The sequence below is a fragment of the Borostomias antarcticus genome, assembly GCF_949987555.1.
Source record: "Borostomias antarcticus genome assembly, chromosome: 5".
NCBI classification, from domain to species: domain Eukaryota; kingdom Metazoa; phylum Chordata; class Actinopteri; order Stomiiformes; family Stomiidae; genus Borostomias; species Borostomias antarcticus.
Window position 1 is genome coordinate 12,694,757 of NC_140238.1, and position 21,529 is coordinate 12,716,285.

Consider the following 21,529-nt stretch of genomic DNA (forward strand, 5'->3'; position numbering starts at 1 on the left):
TGCAATGCCAGACATCATTGGGACATTTCAAAGCCTCAAATCTCCAGACCAGTCTAGTCCAGCCCAACCCAGCCCAGTCCAACCTAACCCAGCCCAGCCCAGCCCAGCCCAGCCCAGCCCAGCCCAGCCTAACCCAGCCCAGCCCAGCCTAACCCAGCCCAGTCCAGCCTAACCCAGCCCAGCCCAGTCCAGCCTAACCCAGCCCAGCCCAGTCCAGCCTAACCCAGTCCAACCTAACCTAACCTAACCTAACCTAACCCAGCCCAGCCTAACCCAGCCCAGTCCAACCCAGCCCAGCCCAGCCCAGCCCAGCCCAGCCCAGCCCAGCCCAGCCTAACCCAGCCCAGTCCAGCCTAACCCAGCCCAGCCCAGCCCAGTCCAGCCTAACCCAGCCCAGTCCAGCCTAACCCAGCCCAGCCCAGCCCAGTCCAGCCTAACCCAGTCCAGCCTAACCCAGCCCAGTCCAGCCTAACCCAGTCCAGCCTAACCCAGCCCAGCCCAGTCCAGCCTAACCCAACCCAGTTCAGTCCAGCCTAACCCAGCCCAGCCCAGTTCAGCCTAACCCAACCTAGCCCAGTCCAGCCTAACCCAGCCCAGTCCAGCCTAACCCAGCCCAGTCCAGTCCAGTCCAGCCTAACCCAGTCCAGTCCAGCCTAACCCAGCCCAGTCCAGCCCAGCCTAACCCAACCCAGTCCAAAATATATTATGTCAGAAAATATATTGTTGTATGTATTAATTTTAAATAAATTAACTTTAAATGTATATTTAATGGACAATAACGTTTTTCTTATTATTTTAGACTGGGGTGCCTTGGGATTTTAAGTACTTATGAAGGGTGCGGTGACTGAAAAAAAGGTTGAGAAACGCTGGTATATATGGTGTGGCTCTGGGTGGTACCACAGTAATTTTTGTGGCTCTTAGTCTCTGACTGGTTGGCCACCCCTGATGTAGGCTAATAGCCCAATTCAGCACAAACATATATCGCAATGCAAGATCGTATCCTCTAATGGTCCGATATGGATTTGTTCCCCAAACTTAACCTATGCGCACACCTAATGCAGGCACTCCATCAAACGGCAATAATTGACCAATTAGATTGTCATTAATATGTGATCATGTGGACCTGTTTGCTGTTTGGTAAGCATATAATTGATAGTCCTCCTGTGCGTAATGCGAGCCTAAATGAATTCGGCGCTACTCGGCCTACTGGCCGAGATAGAACTCCAAAGAGGTGACAGCGATGGCGACTGCACCCACATATTGATAAGGGCACCATCAGTGAATGAATACGTCTATGTGAATCGCAAAAATGTGCACACTATACAGTAAATACCCAAATCATATGTGACGCCGACATGCTCATCACAAGTGTAGTGGCACGGTGGCCTGGCTCCACGCATGACTCATTCATCCTGGCGCACAGCAGGGTAGGGGCTAGACTGGAGGCAGGCGCTGCGCGTGACGGCTGGCTTGTTGGTGTGTGCATAGCCAAGATACATATTCTTTTTCTTTTTTACTTTAATCTTTATTAGCATTTTCCATCCATACAACGACAATACAATAAAACATAAAAACTTACTTCCATCCATGCAGCTTTTTTCTCTTACTCAAATATTACAATTTCAATATTAGTGGTATCATCACACTTCCTTCTATAATCCATCCATTTTTCCCATCTCCCTTCAAACTTTCCTTCCTGCATCCTCAATGCATGCGTGAACTTCTCCCTAACATAAATCTCCTCCACAACACCCAGCCACTGCTCCTTAGTTGGGGGTTCCACCTTTTACCAAGCGCTCATTATTGTCTTTTTACTAGCAACCAATAGTACTTTCACTAGGTATCTGTCCCCTCCTTGTACATCATCCCGTGTTATGTTTGCCAAGATATATATTCAAAGCTGATAAGAATGAGAACCAGTCAAGACCCCACCACAAAATGAGGACCCAAGCCCTCAGCCCCCTCCCCGTCATGAGGGTTACCAGCGGGGCCAAAGGACCCGCACTGAGGTCATGCGCCAGCTATGAAGACACAAACAAGTAAGGTTCACATTGTTACCATTTTATTGTCTAATGGTGGGTGACTGTGTGAGGTGTGTGAGTGCGTTTGTGAGTGAATGTGTGAGGTCTGTGAGTGTGGTAGTGAGTGACTGTGTGAGGTCCGTGACAGCATGTGTGAGGGAATGAAGTGCAGTGAGGATGTCCTGTTGGCTCTGGTGGTGTAATGTGGTGACCTCCACCAACTGCTGCACAACTGCCCCAATCCCTTCTGCCATGTCCCTCTGGGCCTCTAGAGTCATGAGCCTCCAGCACAGTGTCTGAGAGGAAGGCCAGCCCTCAGGGACCCTTGAGGCAGGGACGCTGGCAGCCGGAGGTGGAGGCGTGGGCGGTGGAGACGGAGGCGCTGGAGATGGCACTGGAGGTGGAGGCCGGCGCGCTGGAGGTGGAGGCACTGGAGGTCGTGGCGCTGGAGGTGGAGGCTACAACTGGCGGGGGCACGACCGTCAGGTCAAGGACCACTGCAGACTCCCCCTCCTCTGAGTCCCACCCCACGTCAGAGTCTGGAGAAACAATTTCAGTCATTTTCTTTGAGTTTGTCTGTGAACTTGATTATGCATTAAACATTTCATTGTGCAGCCATATTCATTTGATATGTTTTTCTGTTGGCAGTCAAATAAATGCTGTGATTTACCGGGTGATTTAGATGAGTCTTAATTTCCCAGAGGGGAAAATGTTTAATGTGGTCTAACATTATGAAGTGGTCATCTGTGTTATCGTTCCCTGTTTTTGGTCCTAATTTAATCATAGCCTACCACAGAATGTTTGCTTTCCTCACAGCCACATAATACAGAATGTCCGTGTAGCCTACGCCAAATACAGGATGCACGAAACGTACAGTAGGCTACCTAAACTGTAGGAGCAATCAGACAAATGTAGGCTAGGACAAATAGCTTACCTTCCGAAGATGATTTGTTTCCTCGCGTGGACCTCACCAACAAGCACATGCACCTCCGTCTCCGAAAAGTTTATCTTCTTTCCGCGTTTTTCCATAAACGTAATTGTCTTGCCTTTGTTCCACGCTATATTATGTCGGTTCCTTCCGGGTATCCACATTGTGCGCTGTCATAGTTTTGACCATATATGGTTGAATTTGGGCGTGGAGAGGGCGGAACACGAGGCGCGTGCACGTCCGCTGTCTTCTACGACACCGTCGGATTTTTCTTTGAGGAATCGGCGCAGCAGCGTGTACGCCATGTTTGACAGATCCGAAAAGCGTGTAAATATTCTCGTCGTACGCGACATTTCGCCTTTTCCTCGTACGCCCTCTTTTACACGTGAATTTACACACTGTTTGTTATACGAGGCCCCAGGAGTCTGGACCAGGGGCCTCATTTATCATTGAGGTACGCCATATTTTATACGGTCTTTTTCACGATTTCAGGCGTACGCCATTTCCCCCCCCCACATTGCGATTTATCAAGCCGAAAGGGCGAAAATGTAGTCGCCTTTCTACGCGCTTTTGTAGGACACCTCTCAACTTGTCCTACCGATTTACACGGTTTTCTACACCCTTTTTGAACACAGGGGGAACTGGCGACGCAGGTGGTGCGTCGGTGAATTACAATGTTTGATGGAGAGAAGAAGAGCGACAGTTTCTGAACGCACAATCATGTAGGCTAATAGCCCAATTCAGCACAAACATATATCGCAATGCAAGATTAGACGTTGCCTCTAACCGGCTCATTCATGGTCCGATATGGATTTGTTCCCCAAACTGAACCTATGCGCTGTCCCAAACCTTTCCGCGCTATATGTCACACACCTAATGCAGGCACTCCATCAAACGGCAATAATTGACCAATTAGATTGTCAGTAATATGTGATCATGTGGACCCGTTTGCTGTTTGGTAAGCATATAAATGACAGTCCTCCTGTGCGTAATGCGAGCCTAAATGAATCCGGCGCTACTCGGCCTACTGGCCGAGATAGAACTCCAAAGAGGTGACGGCGATGGCGACTGCACCCACATAAGGGCACCATCAGTGAATGAATACGTCTATGTGAATCGCTAAAATGTGCACACTATAAATACCCAAATCATATGTGACATGCTCATCACAAGTGTAGTGGCACGGTGGCCTGGCTCCACGCATGACTCATTCATCCTGGCGCACAGCAGGGTAGGGGCTAGACTGGAGGCAGGCGCTGCGCGTGACGGCTGGCTTGTTGGTGTGTGCATAGCCAAGATACATATTTTGTCTTATTTACTTTAATCTTTATTAGCAAGTTCCATCCATACAACGACAATAAAACATAAAAACTTACAATAACAGCTTATGGGTACTTCCATCCATGCAGCTTTTTTTTTCTTACTCAAATATGACAATTTTAATATTAGTGGTATCATCACACTTCCTTCTATAATCCATCCATTTTTCCCATCTCCCTTCAAACTTTCCTTCCTGCATCCTCAATGCATAAATAAATCTCATAAATCTCCTCCACAACACCCACCACTGCTCCTTGGTTGGGGGTTCGACCTTATACCAAGCCCTCATTGTCTTTTTACTAGCAACCAATAGTACTTTCACTAGGTATCTGTCCCCTCCTTGTACATCATTCTGTTATATTTGCCAAGATGTATATTCAAAGCTGATAAGAATGAGAACCAGTCAAGACCCCACCACAAAATGAGGACCCAAGCCCTCAGCCCCCTCCCCGTCATGAGGTTTACCAGCGGGGCCAAAGGGCCCACACTGAGGTCATGCGCCAGCTATGAAGACACAAACAAGTAAGGTTCACATTTCTACCATTTTATTGTCTGTTGGTGGGTGACTGTGTGAGGTGTGTGAGTGCGTTTGTGAGTGAATGTGTGAGGTCCGTGAGTGTGTTTGTGAGTGAATGTGTGAGGTCCGTGAGTGTGGTAGTGAGTGACTGTGTGAGGTCCTTGAGTGTGGTAGTGAGTGACTGTGTGAGGTCCGTGAGTGTGGTAGTGAGTGACAGTGTGAGGTCCGTGACAGCATGTGTGAGGGAATGAAGTGCAGTGAGGATGTCCTGTTGGCTCTGGTGGTGTAGTGTGGTGACCTCCACCAACTGCTGCACAACTGCCCCAATCCCTTCTGCCATTTCCCTCTGGGCCTCTAGGGTCATGAGCCTCCAGCACAGCGTCTGATAGGAAGCCCAACCCTCAGGGACCCTTGAGGCAGGGACGCTGGCAGCCGGAGGTGGAGGCGTGTGCGGTGGAGACGGAGACGGAGGCGCTGGAGATGGCACTGGAGGTGGAGGCCGGTGCGCTGGAGGTGGAGGCACTGGAGGTCGTGGCGCTGGATGTAGAGGCTGCAACCGGCGGGGGCACGACCGTCAGGTCAAGGACCACTGCAGACTCCCCCTCCTCTGAGTCCCACCCCACGTCAGAGTCTGGAGAAACAATTTCAGTCATTTTCTTTGAGTTTGTCTGTTAACTTGATTATGCATTAAACATTTTATTGTGTAGCCATATTCAATTGATATGTTTTTCTGTTGGCAGCCAAATAAATGCTTACTGTAAGTGTGATTTACCGGGTGATTTAGATGAGTCTTAATTTCCCAGAGGGGAAAATGTTTAATGTGGTCTAACATTATGAAGTGGTCATCTGTGTTATCGTTCCCTGTTTTTGGTCCTAAATCAATCATAGCCTACCACAGAATGTGTGGAATGTTTGCTTTCCTCACAGCCACATAATACAGCATGTCCGTGTAGCCTACGCCAAATACAGGATGCACGAAACGTACAGTAGGCTACCTAAACTGTAGGAGCAATCAGACAAATGTAGGCTCGTACAAATAGCTTACCTTCCGAAGATGATTTTCTTTCCTCGCGTGGACCTCACCAACAAGCACATGCACCTCCGTCTCCGAAAAGTTTCTCTTCTTTCCGCGTTTTTCCATAAACGTATTTGTCTTTCCTATGCTCCACGCTATATTATGTCGGTTCCTTCCGGGGTATCCACGTTGTGCGCTGTCATAGTTTTGACCATATATGGTTGGATTTGGGCGTGGAGAGGGCGGAACACGGGGCGCGTGCGCGTCCGCTCTCTCCTCCGCCACCTTCGGATTTTTCGTGGAGGAAATGGCGTACGACATTTTTGATAGATCCGAAAAGCGTGTAAATATTCTCGTCGTACGCTACATTTCGCATTTTCCGCGTTTTCGTCGTACGCCCTCTTTTACACCTGAATTTACACGCTCTTTGATAAATTAGGCCCCAGGGCGGTGACAATAAAAACATTCACGATCCTCCTTGGCCTTGGAGCTAGGCACCACAGAAGGGCAATTAGGCACAGAATCATGCACTGGCGAACCTCTCCGTGGCTCTATGCGGGGTGCCACAAACGTTGTCTTATGCGTGAGCATAAATTCATCAGCAAACACTGCTGCATGGGACAATGTTGTCACCTTCTGTTCATTCAAGTAAACATTTCTATTCTATTCTTGAACTCCTCTAGCATCACTAGCTCACATAAAGACTCAAAGTTAGTACACTTACTGGCAGCACACCACCGGTCAAACAGTTTCTTTTTCCCTTGCAAACTCAACAAATGTCCTGTTTGAACTCTTCTTATGGGTTCTAAACCTTTGACGATATGCTTCTGGGACCAACTCGTATGCACGGAGCACAGCTGCCTTCACACAATCATATTTTAGGCTATCGTCGAGGGACAAAGCAGCCACAGCCTCTTGGGCCTTCCTGACCAGTTTGCATTGAAGCAATAGGGCCCACATCTCTTTAGGCCATTTTAGGGAACCTGCTATGTGTTCGAACACGCCAAAATAAAAGTCGATCTCAGCCTCTCTAAAAGGCGGAACTAGAGATATTCTTGCGAACATCAAATCTGTCTGTCAGATCAGGGGGCGATGGAGAACGGGGGTGCAAATGACTGCTGAGCCTTCACCAGAGCCACTTTCTCCTCCAGCTCAAGTCGCCTCAGCTAAATTTCCGCATCGAGTTCCATCCTCCGGATCTCTATCCGGCAGTTGTAATCCGACTGCCTGTCATGCTCAAACTCTCTCCTGTTTCTCCAACTCAAGACGAGCCACTCGGAGGCGCACTCGAGCTTCCTTACTACCTGACCCAGGCGATCCCGGAGGAGTCAACTGTGGGTCATACAACGGCATGATACAACCGGGGTGCGTCTCTGCCACCACGGCGCCGGCCTCTGCCTTTGCCGCGGGGCCAGGTCCACCCCAGATCTCCTCACCATTTTCCTCCGGGCCTCGCTCTGCAGCTGCAGGCGAGCCAGCAACAGGGGGAGCTAGCAGTACAGGCAGGACACCCAACTCTACCATCCCCTCGTAAACGACGCGCTTCAACTCCGCCTTAACCACATTCTTAGGTGAAGGTATGACGTAATGCTCAGCTAAAGCACTCAAATCCACTACCCGACACTGGTCCAAAAGCTCCAGAGAGGGAGACTCAATGAACAACTGCACTACGGACGCCGCCATGTCACTAAATGCCAAAAACCTGAAATATAAAAATACAAACCAAAGAAAACACCACACCCACAATACAATTAACTAGCCAACTAAAACCTATACCCAAGCTCACAGGAAATAATCCCGACGAGCCCCCATTATGTTACAACCTCCCTCAGATGGTAGACTAGGGATGGAGGGAGGAGTGCAACATAGCCTGCATATAAGCCCTAGGAACCAACCACAGTACAGGTGTGGTGTGAAAACAAATGCCAAACTAACCACCAAAGAACCCTTAAACTATAAAGTATTTATTTACAACATCCAACATCCAATGACAGACAATAACGGCAACAAACATGAAACAGGGGGAAAACACCAACTAAACCGGGGACTAACAGAGGGTAGGAGAAGGGAGTGAGAAGGCTGTGCGAACGGGGTCACAACCAAAAAACACAGCCCTATTCTTCCCTACACCTCTAACCTAGCATATCTACTAATTTGCACACTAGCTACCTAATCTACCCGGAACCTAGCCTATCTGCTACAAAAAAAAGGGATGACACCCACTCGCTTCTAACCTAGTGTATACAGAATGGTTACCTACGTGATGTAGTGTAAACCCCAGGGTATCTTACCTAGCCTTCTCCCTAGACGAGGCAACAACCGGGGACCACAAACGTCATGTACAAACACCAAACTCAAACTAGGTTAAAACAAAGTGTAACAATGACCAAAACTAGACGGTAACAGAATCATTACATCACCCCTTTTCCCTCTAACCCACACATGTAACAGACAGCCACATATATAGGAGACAGGCAGACAGGTGATTGGACGACCGGACCAGGGACACAACGGGACACAGGTGGACTTGATTGACAGATTATTAGTGGGGCCAGATTGACGGATCACGAACACCTGGGAGGGAGGGAGGGACGGATCACGAACACCTGGGAGGGAGGGAGGGAGGGACGGATCACGAACACAGAGCAACACACAATAGGATGTACCCAATACCTGCGGGCATCATGTTCACGTTGCCTCAACCACAATGCATAGACGATCGCCACACGTTCGACCAGATTAGCATCCATGACAGCACTAAACGAAAAGCCGGGTGGGTTTTCAAAAAAGTGCGCGCTCGCAGGTTCGGACAATGTGATTGGTTGTTGTTGCGTGCGGCAGACACGCCTTCCGCCATACGTTGAGGACACGCATCAAACGCAAGCGTGTGAGCGCAGCGTAATCAATGCAAGCTCGACAGTTCCGTAATCAGCTGTTTGTAACCATCGTAACGCAATCACTCACGGCTGCGTGCGCGTTCGAAACATTTGTTTCGTTGGCACATGTAAACACCCAACCAGTTTACATTGTATCCCATGTATATGCTTAAGATGAAATCTTCAACCAGATTGAAATAAACCAGATTGAAAAATATTTGTAATGTAAACGCACCTAGTGACAATGAAAGGATTGGCTAGTTGATTTCATGTTTTTTTTCTACTCCAGAGGAAGTAGGCTTCCGCACCATTCCATCAGAAGTCATGAATGTTTAAACAGTGTGTCCCGCCAAGCATCTACAAACTCTTACTCCTTTTATTGCTCCTCAGAGACAACGTGAAAGCTAAACTAATAGGCAAGCAATGGACAGGTGAAATGTGTTTTTCCACAACACAAACTGTAAGGATCCCTCACACACGCACACAATACTATCTCTCACTCCCTTCCTCTCTCTATCACCCTCAGTCACACACAACTCAACCTGTCTCTCTCTCTAATTTGTCAGTACAGTATTCAGTGACTATCATTGATGACGGCTAAATTTGTCTCCAGAATTAAGCTTTCAAAAGACCACTGATTTTAAGTTGATATTAAAGTGAAGAGGACTTGTCACATTAGCTGAACATTCTGTCAATTTTATCATAGTGGCTGAACATTCCTACAGTATTGCACGTCATCATGCAGCTGCAAGAGCTATTTCAGCTATAGCATGCGTTATCCCCTCTCTCATTAATTATTCGTGCGTTGCAATTTTTAATGCGTTTTCTGGGTTTTAACAAATTATTACTTTAGCCTCCAGCGTGACGCGTGGCGAATGGAATCCGCTGCGAGCGAGTGAACGTCCAGGTAGGCTACACTTCAGGAAATGCGCAGCTCCTTAGACGTGCTTGTATTGCACGATGCCCCACATAGAGCTGACGAAAGGTGATCGTAGAGCCTTGCGCTCACTGCTTATTCTTTTAAGATCTTCAGCGGACTAACACCGGGAGACCTGCATGATGCAAATCTGTTCCGGACACTGCTGTGTCTGCTGAAATCCCCGAATTAGCCGAAGGGGTTGGAATCTGCCTGGCATACTGATAGCCTACGGTTCGGCTACCGCATGCATCCCCGCGACCTCAATTGTGCCAGCATCTACTCTCCAGGTGAAGCGCGGGCACCTTTTTATACGAAACCTCCGCATTTTTCTTCAAAAAGCGTGGAGTTTGGTGCAAATACGTTTTTATGTTGGTAAAACTACGCGCATGCGTTGGTCTTGGAATAATTGGGCAGCCTCTGACTTAGTTGCATTCCTTCTTCGTTAATCTCTGATTAAAGTTAGTGATGTGGACGCCTTTAGACCGCGAACGCTTGGGGATTTGTTGTCTATCCCTTATGGTGACCATGGTCTGCGGTGCGCAAAGGTGAGATCCCACGAGTATAATATTATTTCAGTTAAGTCCCTCGGACTGCAGGTTTTGATTAAGATCAATATTATATTTTTCCCTATAGTGCCAACGTGCCTAGCAACATGTCGTATGTTAAAGCGACCGTGGACAAACTGCTTAAGGGGTATGACATTCGTCTGAGGCCTGACTTTGGAGGTAAACATTTTGGGATGAAGCCGTGTCCGTTAATGGCAACTGACATGTGCATGTTGATTACAATCAAATGCATATAGTATCAGGCCACTTATTATCTGATCGAATTTGAACTGATAGCCTATGTTTTATACATGTAATTAAAGGTGCCCCCGTGGACGTTGGCATGAGCATAGATATCGCCAGTATCGATATGGTCTCGGAAGTCAACATGGTAAGTAGCCACCAAAATCATTTTCTCTGGGCGACACACATGTTCCTCATGCGAATGCGTGTTGGACTTGATACCGCTCACGTGATACCGCTTGGACAATTACCTACCTATTATCTGCATATTTAATCACACTGTTCTCTAGATGTTGATGATAAATCCATATCCTTATCGTTTTTGTCCTTAGTGTACGATTTGTCTTTGAGGAACAAATTATTCACTGTCTTTCAGCACCAAGGAGAGCAGTATCAAATGAATCCATATGCATAAAGTTCCCTGTGGTGTCAGAACCAGTATAAGACTGAGAATTAACGAGAGAGGGACTGAGAATTAATGAGAGAGAGAGAGAGAGAGAGAGGGAGGGAGGGAGGGAGAGAGAGAGAGAGAGAGAGAGAGAGAGAGAGAGGTTGGCCCGCACATGGATTTTGCCAGTGTATAGATATTCCACTCACGCGCCTGTACCAACAGAATTGGAGGTGCCAGAACCACAGAACGTGCAGGAACAGGATGAAGTGACGAGAAGAAACTGTATCACTGCTTGTGTGCGTGTGCTCCTGTTTTAGCCTCAATGCAGTAATTATATAACTTTGTCAGTCTGACTGACTCAAAAAGGAGGCCCAGAAAAGCCAAATTATGATGCTGACTATGGGTACTGTCTGCATACAAATGCTGCATTGTCAGGGTGCTAAAGATGCAAACATGAATGTACATGATCGAACATGTTGTTCAAAGCAAATGTACAACTTGTGTGTGTGTGTGGTGTGTTCGTGTGTGTGCAAGTACCTGGTGTGTGTGTGCTCGCGCACATGAGCGCATGCTTTCATGTGCCTACTGTGTGTTTGTATGTGTGAGTGAGAGGGAGAGAGAGAGAGAGAGATGATGAGATGGTATTATTCCTACTTGGCTCCATGCAATTGCAGAATCATTGCAGAACATTGAGTGCATTCTCAACTAGTCAAAAGGTGTATGCAGGTATACTAATTTTAGCAATGATTTGAACATTGTACAAGGGCTGCCATTTAGTTTTGAGAACCAGTCTTGGATAATAGGATTCAAAGCTTGTAATGGGAATTATATAACTGCTCCATAGCTCATCTAAAACTGCTTAAAACTGGAGAAAGTGAATTTTTGCAATCTGGATATTCTCCTGAATCAATAGGATTTCAATACACTTAGGTAGGCATGTGCATTGGCTTTGTCCTGTGTGCAAATCTGATAGTATGAAACAGAATATTGAGTACTTTGGATGCTACACACAAATTGGCAAGGGGAAAGGGACAAGCACCTGTATGCTCTTGCCAATTTGTGTGTCCCCTCCACACACATGCACGCACGCACACACACACACACACACACAAATTCAATTAGATCAAGATTTCTTTATTTGTCATGTGTAATGTACGTATACAGTTACAGTGAAATGGTGCTGCCAGCTCCAATTAAAGGAGTAGTAAAGGAAAAAATCATGTTTAGCCCTTTTTTAAGGTTACTTATGATCATAGACCTGGTCCAGGGCGATATCCTACAGATAACGCCTTGTTACTCTCAATGCAATTTACCTATGAATGCGCTTCCTCGGCCCGCTCGTCCGAGTCTACAAACAAAACAGTTTCGTTACTCACCAAAGTAAACACATCGTTGGAAAGATGAAAGTCTTTTCTCCGAGGTCGCTACAGTTTGTAGTCCCCCACCTTTCAAATAAAAGGCACATTTGTACACTTAAATGTCTAATATCCACAGTGCATCGACTGTCTTCTTCTACCGGCGATTCGGCGCTCTCTGCTTTGTTTAGCCTACTCACTGCTGCCGCCCATGTTGGGGATGATGCATTACATTATTATTATTACTGCATGCATTACATTATTTACATGTTTTATTTACATGTTTTAAAGTTTATGCATCATCCCCAACATGGGCGGCAGCAGTCTCGTAGCTAGCAAGAATAACTAACGTTTAGCTAACCTAGCCACCTGTTGGCTGTTCAGCTAATCTACTGTAACCTAGTGGCTGTTGCTATTGACTAGCTGGCTAGCTTATTCTAGCAGCCTATTCTCTCGCCTATTCTAGCAGCGTTCCGTTCATAACGATACCGATCTGCGGAGGCAAATTTTCACATGTAAATCAAGCATTCAAGTGCATTCTGAGAAAATAATAAAGGCAAAATGCAACATTTCCCTGTATACATTTCCCTATTTACAAAGGCAAATGGGGTGGGAGAACTGAATTTTAACTTGATTTAATTGAAAAAGCAAATTTGCTACTGTTATGTTGAATGTTATTGAACAAGCTTTTTGACTAGACTGACAATGAATAACAAACCTGACAAAACAAGTTTCTGAAGTCAGACTGCACATCAAATACTCAGTCTTCTTTTAAAACAAGCCATACCACTAATTAAACGGATGTCACTTGGAAAACTGTTCCATGCCATCACAGCCCTGTAATAGACAGTGTTTTTCAAAGAGTTTGTTCTAGGTAGTCATCTGCCCTCTGCTGGCCGCTCTGGTAGCATGCGTGTGTATTTGAACAATACAGTATTTTATTGTCTTCAACATGAATTCAGGTGTCTGGGTGTGAATGACCTTATGAAAGAAAAAAGCAAATTGGCTGCCAACCTTTTCTCCACATTAGTTTCACATGCATTTCAGCCACATTAGCCCTAGACGAGCAGCAGTCGAGCTACCTTATTTTGTATTATTTGTAACTTCTTGAGTAGGCTTTTAGAGGCAGATGACCACCACACCCCTGAGCAATAATCCAGATGACAGAGAACCAATGAGCAAACAATTTGATTTCGCAAAGATGATGGAAGAAATGGTGCACATTTTCTCACCGCAGCCACTGCTACACCCATTCTACAAACAATATCAATATGGTCGGACCAAGACAGAGTACTGTCAAGCCAGAGTCCCAATAGCTTGATTTTCTTTACTTGTTGAATGGCAACACCCTCAATGACAATATTTGACTTAGGATCTTGGGCTACCTTATGCTTAGAGCCAAATATCATGGTAACCTTTTTTTAATGTGTTCAGCACAAGTTTATTTACCTTAATCCTATTGTATATGATGCTAAGCTATTAGTCAAAACCTGGTTGAGCTCAAAACATGTGGGAGCGGCATAATGAAGAGTAGAGTCCTCCGCGTACATTGTCAGGGATGCTTCCCTAATAGCAGATTAGGGAATTCAGGGAATTCAGATAATTTGTGAATATGGAATAAAGGAGCGGGCCAAGGCAGCTCCCCTGTGGACCACCGCAGTTTAAATCTACTGTTTGATAGAGTTCCATTAAAATAAGATCTCTGTGACCTGGATGACAGGTAGCTCCATTTTCACATCCATGAAAATGTAATTATGTGTACTACCCTGTTCTTTAAAAAAATCATCACCTATTTAAGTTATGGTGCTGAGGTGTGGTGAAACACCAATAATTGTTATCTAACATTATTTCATTAAAGAGGGCATATGACTTTGGCATAGGAGTCTGGTGAGGAGAGGCTTGGGGCAGTCTGGTGATGGAGAGAGCCTGGGACAGAGGCTGGTGGTTGTAGACTTTGCCGGATTGCCTGTGAATGACAAAGAATGTGAGACAACAGAATACAGTGGCCTCTGACATGCTCAGAAAGGATACTTTAGTCACCCACAAACATACTGTCTCACACACTCACCTCAAAAGTAGGCAGTCTGGTGAGGAGAGGCTTGGGGCAGTCTGGTAATGAAGAGAGCCTGGGACAGATGATGTTGATGGAGAGAGCTTGGGAGCCTGGTTCAGAGGGATGGTCATGGAGAGAGCTTGGGAGCCTGGTTCAGAGGGATGGTCATGGAGAGAGCTTGGGAGCCTGGTTCAGAGGATGTTGATGGAGAGAGCTTGGGAGCCTGGTTCAGAAGATGTTGATGGAGAGAGCTTGGGACAGAGGCTGGTGGTTGTAGACTTTGCAGGATTGCCTGTGAATGACAAAGAATGTGAGACAACAGAATACAGTGTATGGCCTCTGACATGCTCAGAAAGGATACTTAAGTCACCCACAAACATACTGTCTCACACACACTTCAAAAGAGGGCACAGGACTTGGAATGTCTGAGGCAGAGTCTGGTGAGGAGAGGCTTTTTAGAGGTGATATAATCCGACCGAGTTAGGTTATTGAAAGCTCACGTTAGCTGAGATATGAGCTAACGTTAGCTACAACTTTAGGTTTTGACTTTAGGTTTTGATGCTAACATAGCTAGCTAGCTAACTACTACTAGCTAGCACTGTCTAACTAACATTAGATAGCAAATGTCACCTGCTTGCTAGCCATCTATTTATTAAGGATGGAGATCATAGCTAACAAAAAACCTTCTGATCTTTATGGCAATTACAACTAATCGTATACTAGCTAACATGTTGCACTAATGTTAGCTAGCATAGCTTACTAGCTAGCACTTGTTAACTAACGTGAGCAAGCATCACCTGCTCATCCATTTGTCAGACATAGAGATCATAATAAAGAACCTTATAGTTTTTATGACAATAAGCTACACTAATCTTAGAAAACGTAGCTAACTAACACATTATTTTACGACAAGTACTATTTCATCATCATTGCTAAGACGGCAGCCTCAACTTACCGTGTTTGAGGGCGCAATGAGAGAGAATGCAGTCCAGCTGAGTCCAGATGAGATAGTTTTGATTGGCTAACCGTTACTATCCCGTTGTCATGTTCTCACTTTGTTGAATGCACTGGAAAGGGCTGAGATCGCCCCTGGGTTAAGGTCTCATTCAAAGAAGAGAGATTATGGTTTACATTTTATATATTACACGGTATTGTACTTTTTAAACCCCCAGAACATAACTTTGATGACCACAACTTTTTTTAAATGAGTAATTATTATGTGTATATATATATATTTAAAAAAAAATCATAATTAAAAAACTTGCGCTTTTCACCACCGCCCCTTGCCCTTTATTGACCAGCCGACACTGGAATCAGAATTTGTTTATTGTCTAGTAGTTTTTCAACATACTAGGAATTTGCTTCGGGCATGGTGCATATTCCTAGTAGGCTACTGTATGTTAAAAAACTGCAAGGCAATAAACAAATTCTGATTATAAAGAAGCACGTGACCGAGTGTAACGTTTATATCTTACCACAGGACCGAGTGTAATGTTTATATCTTTCCCTGATCAGGCATTTGCAGGCAAGCCATGGAGGCATACAACACCAAATTCAAATAGGCTACACAACAGTGCTGTTCAACATATGGCAAAGGTCTAACGTTAAAAATGAAAGTAAGCGCTCTTATTGTAGGCTAGATGGAGCTACCGGTAACACCGGTGTTGTCATGGGTTTATTAGTCGGTAGGAAAAAATCCACACCATCATAAGCATCATGCCTATAGAACTTGAGGGGGCACGTGCCCCCTCAGATTTTTTTTTTTTTTTTTTACATTTCTTTTGTTGTTTGTTTATCATTGCATTTTACAATGCGGGGCTATGATTATTTTCTCTACTGAGATGAATGTATTATTTTAATTATGTCATAGACCACCTCTAAAAGCCACCATAACCTCTTTCAAAAAGCCAAACATCATCTTTCCTGGTGGATTTGGTTTCTTCCAAATTAACACTGGACCTGGAAGCCCCCCCCCTCGCCTCGTCTCAGATAAACACGTTTTCATGGTCTGCTTGCATACATTTAGATTAAGATTGTCCTTAACTGATGAACAGGTCATCCAAATATTAGGCTTTTGAGTATATCAGATTCAATATACTTCATACTTCAGTATACAGTATATCATTTGGACCAATGCCATGTGAGTAAAAAAAAGTAGATTTGTTTTCCCTTACTTTTATTTTGAAAGTCCTTGAAAGAAGGCTACTGGTAAGTTTAATTTAACACCGCTTGAGTGGCAACTGGTAGTGGATTGAAACGGCCATATCTCGACATTGGAAGTTCACAGAGACACAGGGTTTGGACTGGCATAAAGCTCTCGACCTATTGAATGTTGCAATACATGTCCTGATCACACACACATGCCAGAGCCGTGAAAATAATTTGTAGTTAATGTTCTTTTTCTTTTCTTTTTTCTTTAAATTTTTGTATTCATTAAGTTGTATGACTTTTCATCATTACTAAGAATTGTAAGAATGATTCCTAGTATGCAACATTTGTTTATTTTTACATCTTTAGGGAGGCCAGAGAGGTCATTGAAGTTGAACATTCATGACTTTACCTACTTGACCATACTTTTTGTGGGTGTTGTATTCTCATCATCTGAGGGGCAATTTATTAATCAATTAATTTAGATTTTAACATTCATAACATTCATACATACACCATTTTCACAAGATACATAATTTTCCAAGAAAATGAGACGGTTTGCAGAGTCAACCATGTGATGTCATTTGTGAGCTCAAAGTTATGAATTGTTTATTAGGGTGGATTCCGATAGACAAAATCTCCTCTAGCAGAGCCCATGTGGGGTGTGATTAGATAGTGTACACCAGACTGCCTGGAAGGGTCATTGATTGTGCCTCCATGCCCTCTGCCTGTTTTTGCATTTTAATCCGTATAAAGATGGGGAGGGCTTTTTATGCTCTTGTTTAATGGAGACGTTTGGCACAAGCAGTTGTTGAAAAAAGGCCACAGCGGAACATCTACTGTAGCAGGGCACTCTTAGTGTGAATTTATTGTTAGGGATAGCGAGTCATAACTAGTGATTCTCAAAAGGTCTATGATCTTATTTTGTTGACTATTTGTTTTTTGTTCAAAATAAAGATTTTACATGAATGTGTGATGATGATGATGAGATGTGGGAAGTTAGAAATGTCACATGCTGCAGCATTTCACCTTCGCGGTATTTGGCAGGGAAATCCCGTTGGAAATCTCGTGGGATTTCAGACGGGTGTTATTTCGTTTTAGTGATGCACCACCGCCAGGTGGCGTCTTTGAGTAGATTTAGCAGGCTGGGCTCAGTGTTTTTCTTCTATAGTCTACGAATGAAGCATCATTAAGTTTCACATTCTTTAATTTAAATGCTCTGTTGTAAAGCACTTTGAGCTGAATTTATCTGTATGAAAGGTGCTATACAAATAACGTTTAATTGTTATTATTACCTTGTTCTCAAACACATGTTTTCTCCATCTGGATGTAATTTAATTATTACGAACACCTATATCTAGGCCTAAAGTAGCCTATCTATCTCGGTAACTGACGTCGGGTCAAGACGTGGTGGCTGTTAGGTCAAATGCGCAAAATAACAGTATTGTAAATATATTTGTTAGTAAAGATGTGGTGAACGTGAGGGATTTGCGTTTTGTTTCTGGAACGCATTCAACTGGTAGGCTACTCGTAAACCCCGGAAGTAAATTTGAAGACGGGGCACCAGCTTATGTAGCCAAGTCTGAGCGCAGTAGGCTATATGGCTTCAGCGCGATACAAAGAAAAAATAAGCTTGATCGACTTGTGGATCCATACAAAATTGACATAGTCGCCATGAGTAAAGATCACTCATTGCCAATCATATCCGGACATAAACTATCTTGTGCATAGATAGCGGCAGGTTTGACAGTGAGTGCGTTCACATGCACAATATACACAATATTTTGTTATTTGAATGATCTTGAATATATATATATATTCAAGATCATTCAAATAACAAAATATCGTGTATGTTTTTATTTATTTATACCGGCCGCCAGCTGTGAGAGGCTATAGCAGAGGATATGTGCGAAGTGTATTTGAGCTGCCGCCTCAACCGTGCGTAAGAGCAGAGCGCATCAACTTGTGTATAGCTACAACTAGTAGCCCATAGCCATTAAAACGGCTTATTGTTTTATTCATATATCAACTAGATAATTCGATAATAATGAGTAGCCTAGTAGGCTTAAATGAATTCAATAGGGCCAAATAAGCCTTAAGTTGTAGCCTAGGCTACAGTACAATCACAAGGCATAGGCCTAGCCTATCGTAAAAAGCGTTGCGTTCTCATAGGCTATTAACTTAGATAATTATTAATTATGCTCAGGTCATAATGTCCGTTGAAAATAATTCCCTCTAAGCAGAATTTGAATTGTATTAAAATAGGTTAAAATTAAATTTCCACATATTCTGATTCCTTCTAGGTCTATATAAAAAAAAACATTTTTTTAATGTGTAGCCTAGTCTATAGGCTTCTGCGATGAACAAAACAGCCACAATGTAGCCTGCTTAGCGAGCAGTCTACCAAGTAGTGTAGGCTATAGCCTAACCATAATGTAATATATCTAGACTACATGCATTGTGGTATTTCTTTATATAGCCCAGCCTGCAATTGTTTCTCAATAAACAGTTAGGTCATCCTCTGAGTCCGAGTAGGCTAATAGACCGGCAGCTCTAAATGCCTTCCCAATCAATGAGACATGGTTGTAAAAAGGATGTTTTATTGATGAAAAGGGTAAAACTGAAAAATATGGAGAGTCATTGCATTGATCGATGCAGTCCGTTCAAATAGGCATCAAAAGATAAAGTAGGCCCATTTAAAATGACCAATTACATCTTCAAATCCCTTCTAATCTTGGCCTTTGATTTTATTCTTTAGGTTTTACAGAATCGGCCTACAATGTCCACACATGCATGCGCCATCTGACTAGCTCGTCACTCGCCAGCGAACCTGGACTAGACTATTGTAACCCCCCCCCCCCCCAAATTCTTTTATATTCAAATAAACTGGATGAACCGGTTTCCTAGCCCTGGATCGTGGGGAGGGGGGGTAGCCTGCGTTAGCGGGTGCTTTGCCATGACCGGCCATTGAATTCGCTAGTTTGATTGATAGATGGATGGATTTAACGTCCAAAGTAGATTGTGCAAGTATTGTATAGGCCCATGTGTAAGAGATGAATGGCTGTAACCATGAACTCAGCCAGAGGTAGGCCCTACTGTAGATTATCAGCATTATCACCAGTCTCAATTTATGTGTTGCCATTCATTTAAACCACCATCTCATCTAGACTACTTCTGTTGCTGCATTTTTACATTTATGCTTTCATGATTTTAGAGCGCAATAAACATTTTCCAGGATTCCAATAAGTCCATCCATTCATCCAACTTTGTGCTGAGCGCAGCGCAGGCTGGTAGCCTACTGTCAAGGATCACGACTGATGCACTCCCTTAACACGTCTCAACTCCCCAGACCATCAGGAGAATTTCAATATGAAAGACCTTGGGATTCCAGGAGTCAAGGCCGTTTCAGACGGGGAGCGACATTCCGCCTGCGTTCTCGCTCGGATCAGCGGGGGACGCACGCGTCCTGCGCGCAGCGGGGAAAGCTGACTACAATTCAGCTCTTGTCGCGGGCGGGCGTGTGCAGCCTAGTTCCATATGAGAACACTCGGTCCAATTCCGTATAGTAGATCAGCCTGTGTACTTTCAACAAATGTATTATTAGACATAATATCATAATAATATATATAGCCTTCAACGACCTCCTGAGCTGCCTGATGGTCTCAGGGCTAAAGAGACCGCGCGTCGTTCCTCACCCTAACTATTGGCATGCTATCAATGAAAGAAAATACATTGTAAATAAACATGGTTTTAGGCTATTCTTTTTATGTAGGCCTATAGGTTAAGCTATTTGTGTTCATAAGGTAACGTCATTGTAAACGAAAGTAGCCTATAGCCTATAATCCAATTGACTGGAACCAGGGGGTTTGACAAAAGTTAAGAGGCAAAATAATTTGTCTTGACTGCATTCAAGATGTATCTTTCACATTAAAACTACATACAAAGCTGGGAATGCTAAGAAAATTGCATATGTTTGCAAACTAAAACAAGTGAACACAATTTTACAATCGAAAAATGCTTATGAGGCCATTATTTTACTTATATGGGGCAAAAGTGGTTTCTCTTCCTGCTTCTGCCTAAGCCCTCCACAATACCACAACACAACGGTGTCATGTTTTACCGAAGGAGAAGTGAAGAAGACGGTAGCTAGCAGTAGCTAAAGCAGTTAGCTAATGTTAAGATCATTCCTCTTGCTGCTTTGCTGCTAATGCGAGTTCGTCTCCGTTCCATCCCGAGAAACAGAAGTTGAACTAATAGCATCAAAATCAAAATAGCTACAGGAATCATCGTTGTAAAGTTAGCTATCTGCTTTTTAGCCACCGACAGCTACCGTTAATATTATGGAAGCTGCTGTCGTGAGCTAACTTGCTATCACGGTCTTATCGTGCAGCTTCACAGGCTGCTATTAGCAGACAGCACTAAAGTTGACAAAATCACACTTGCACATCATTAGAATTCCAACCATTTATATGGGATTTATCATTCAACTAAACATGGAACCTGAATACTACCTGATATTCCAACCTGCTGCCATCAGTGATCGGCGCGTCTGTTTGTTTGAGTCATGAATATTTTACGCAGTTACATTCCATGTAGTGTCCCAAAACTGTTAAATCATTCCCCATGTAGTAATCTCCCTACTGTAGATTATCAGCATTATCACCAGTCTCAATTTATGTCTCAATTTATGTGTTGCCATTCATTTAAACCACCATCTCATCTAGACTACTTCTGTTGCTGCATTTTTACATTCATGCTTTCATGATTTTAGAGCGCAATAAACATTTTCCAGGATTCCAATAAGTCCATCCATTCATCCAACTTTGTGCTGCGCGCAGCGCAGGCTGGTAGCCTACTGTCAAGGATCACGACTGATGCACTCCCTTAACACGTCTCAACTCCCCAGACCATCAAGAGAATTTCAATATGAAAGACCTTGGGATTCCAGGAGTCAAGGCCGTTTCAGACGGGGAGCGACATTCCGCCTGCGTTCTCGCTCGGATCAGCGGGGGACGCACGCGTCCTGCGCGCAGCGGGGAAAGCTGACTACAATTCAGCTCTTGTCGCGGGCGGGCGTGTGCAGCCTAGTTCCATATGAGAACACTCCTCGGTCCTATTCCGTATAGTAGATCAGCCTGTGTACTTTCAACGAATGTATTATTAGACATAATATCATAATAATATATATAGCCTTCAAC

At 44.3% G+C, this 21,529-nt stretch overlaps 1 protein-coding gene across 2 annotated transcripts in view; it reads left to right on the forward strand.

The window, feature by feature from the left end:
• Positions 1-10,061: 10,061 nt before the first annotated feature.
• The window catches only part of gabrb1 (gamma-aminobutyric acid type A receptor subunit beta1), a gene marked incomplete at both ends in the record, with an annotated part of 116,814 nt that continues 105,346 nt past the window's right edge, over positions 10,062-21,529 (forward strand). Inside the window, 3 exons of one of the 2 annotated variants that reach the window (XM_084438543.1) lie at positions 10,062-10,141; positions 10,230-10,321; positions 10,465-10,532. In XM_084438543.1, the coding sequence (XP_084294669.1) occupies positions 10,062-10,141; positions 10,230-10,321; positions 10,465-10,532 (240 nt within the window). Of the gene's footprint in view, positions 10,142-10,229; positions 10,322-10,464; positions 10,533-21,529 lie in introns of those variants that run through there. The other variant, XM_084438544.1, reaches the window with a different exon arrangement.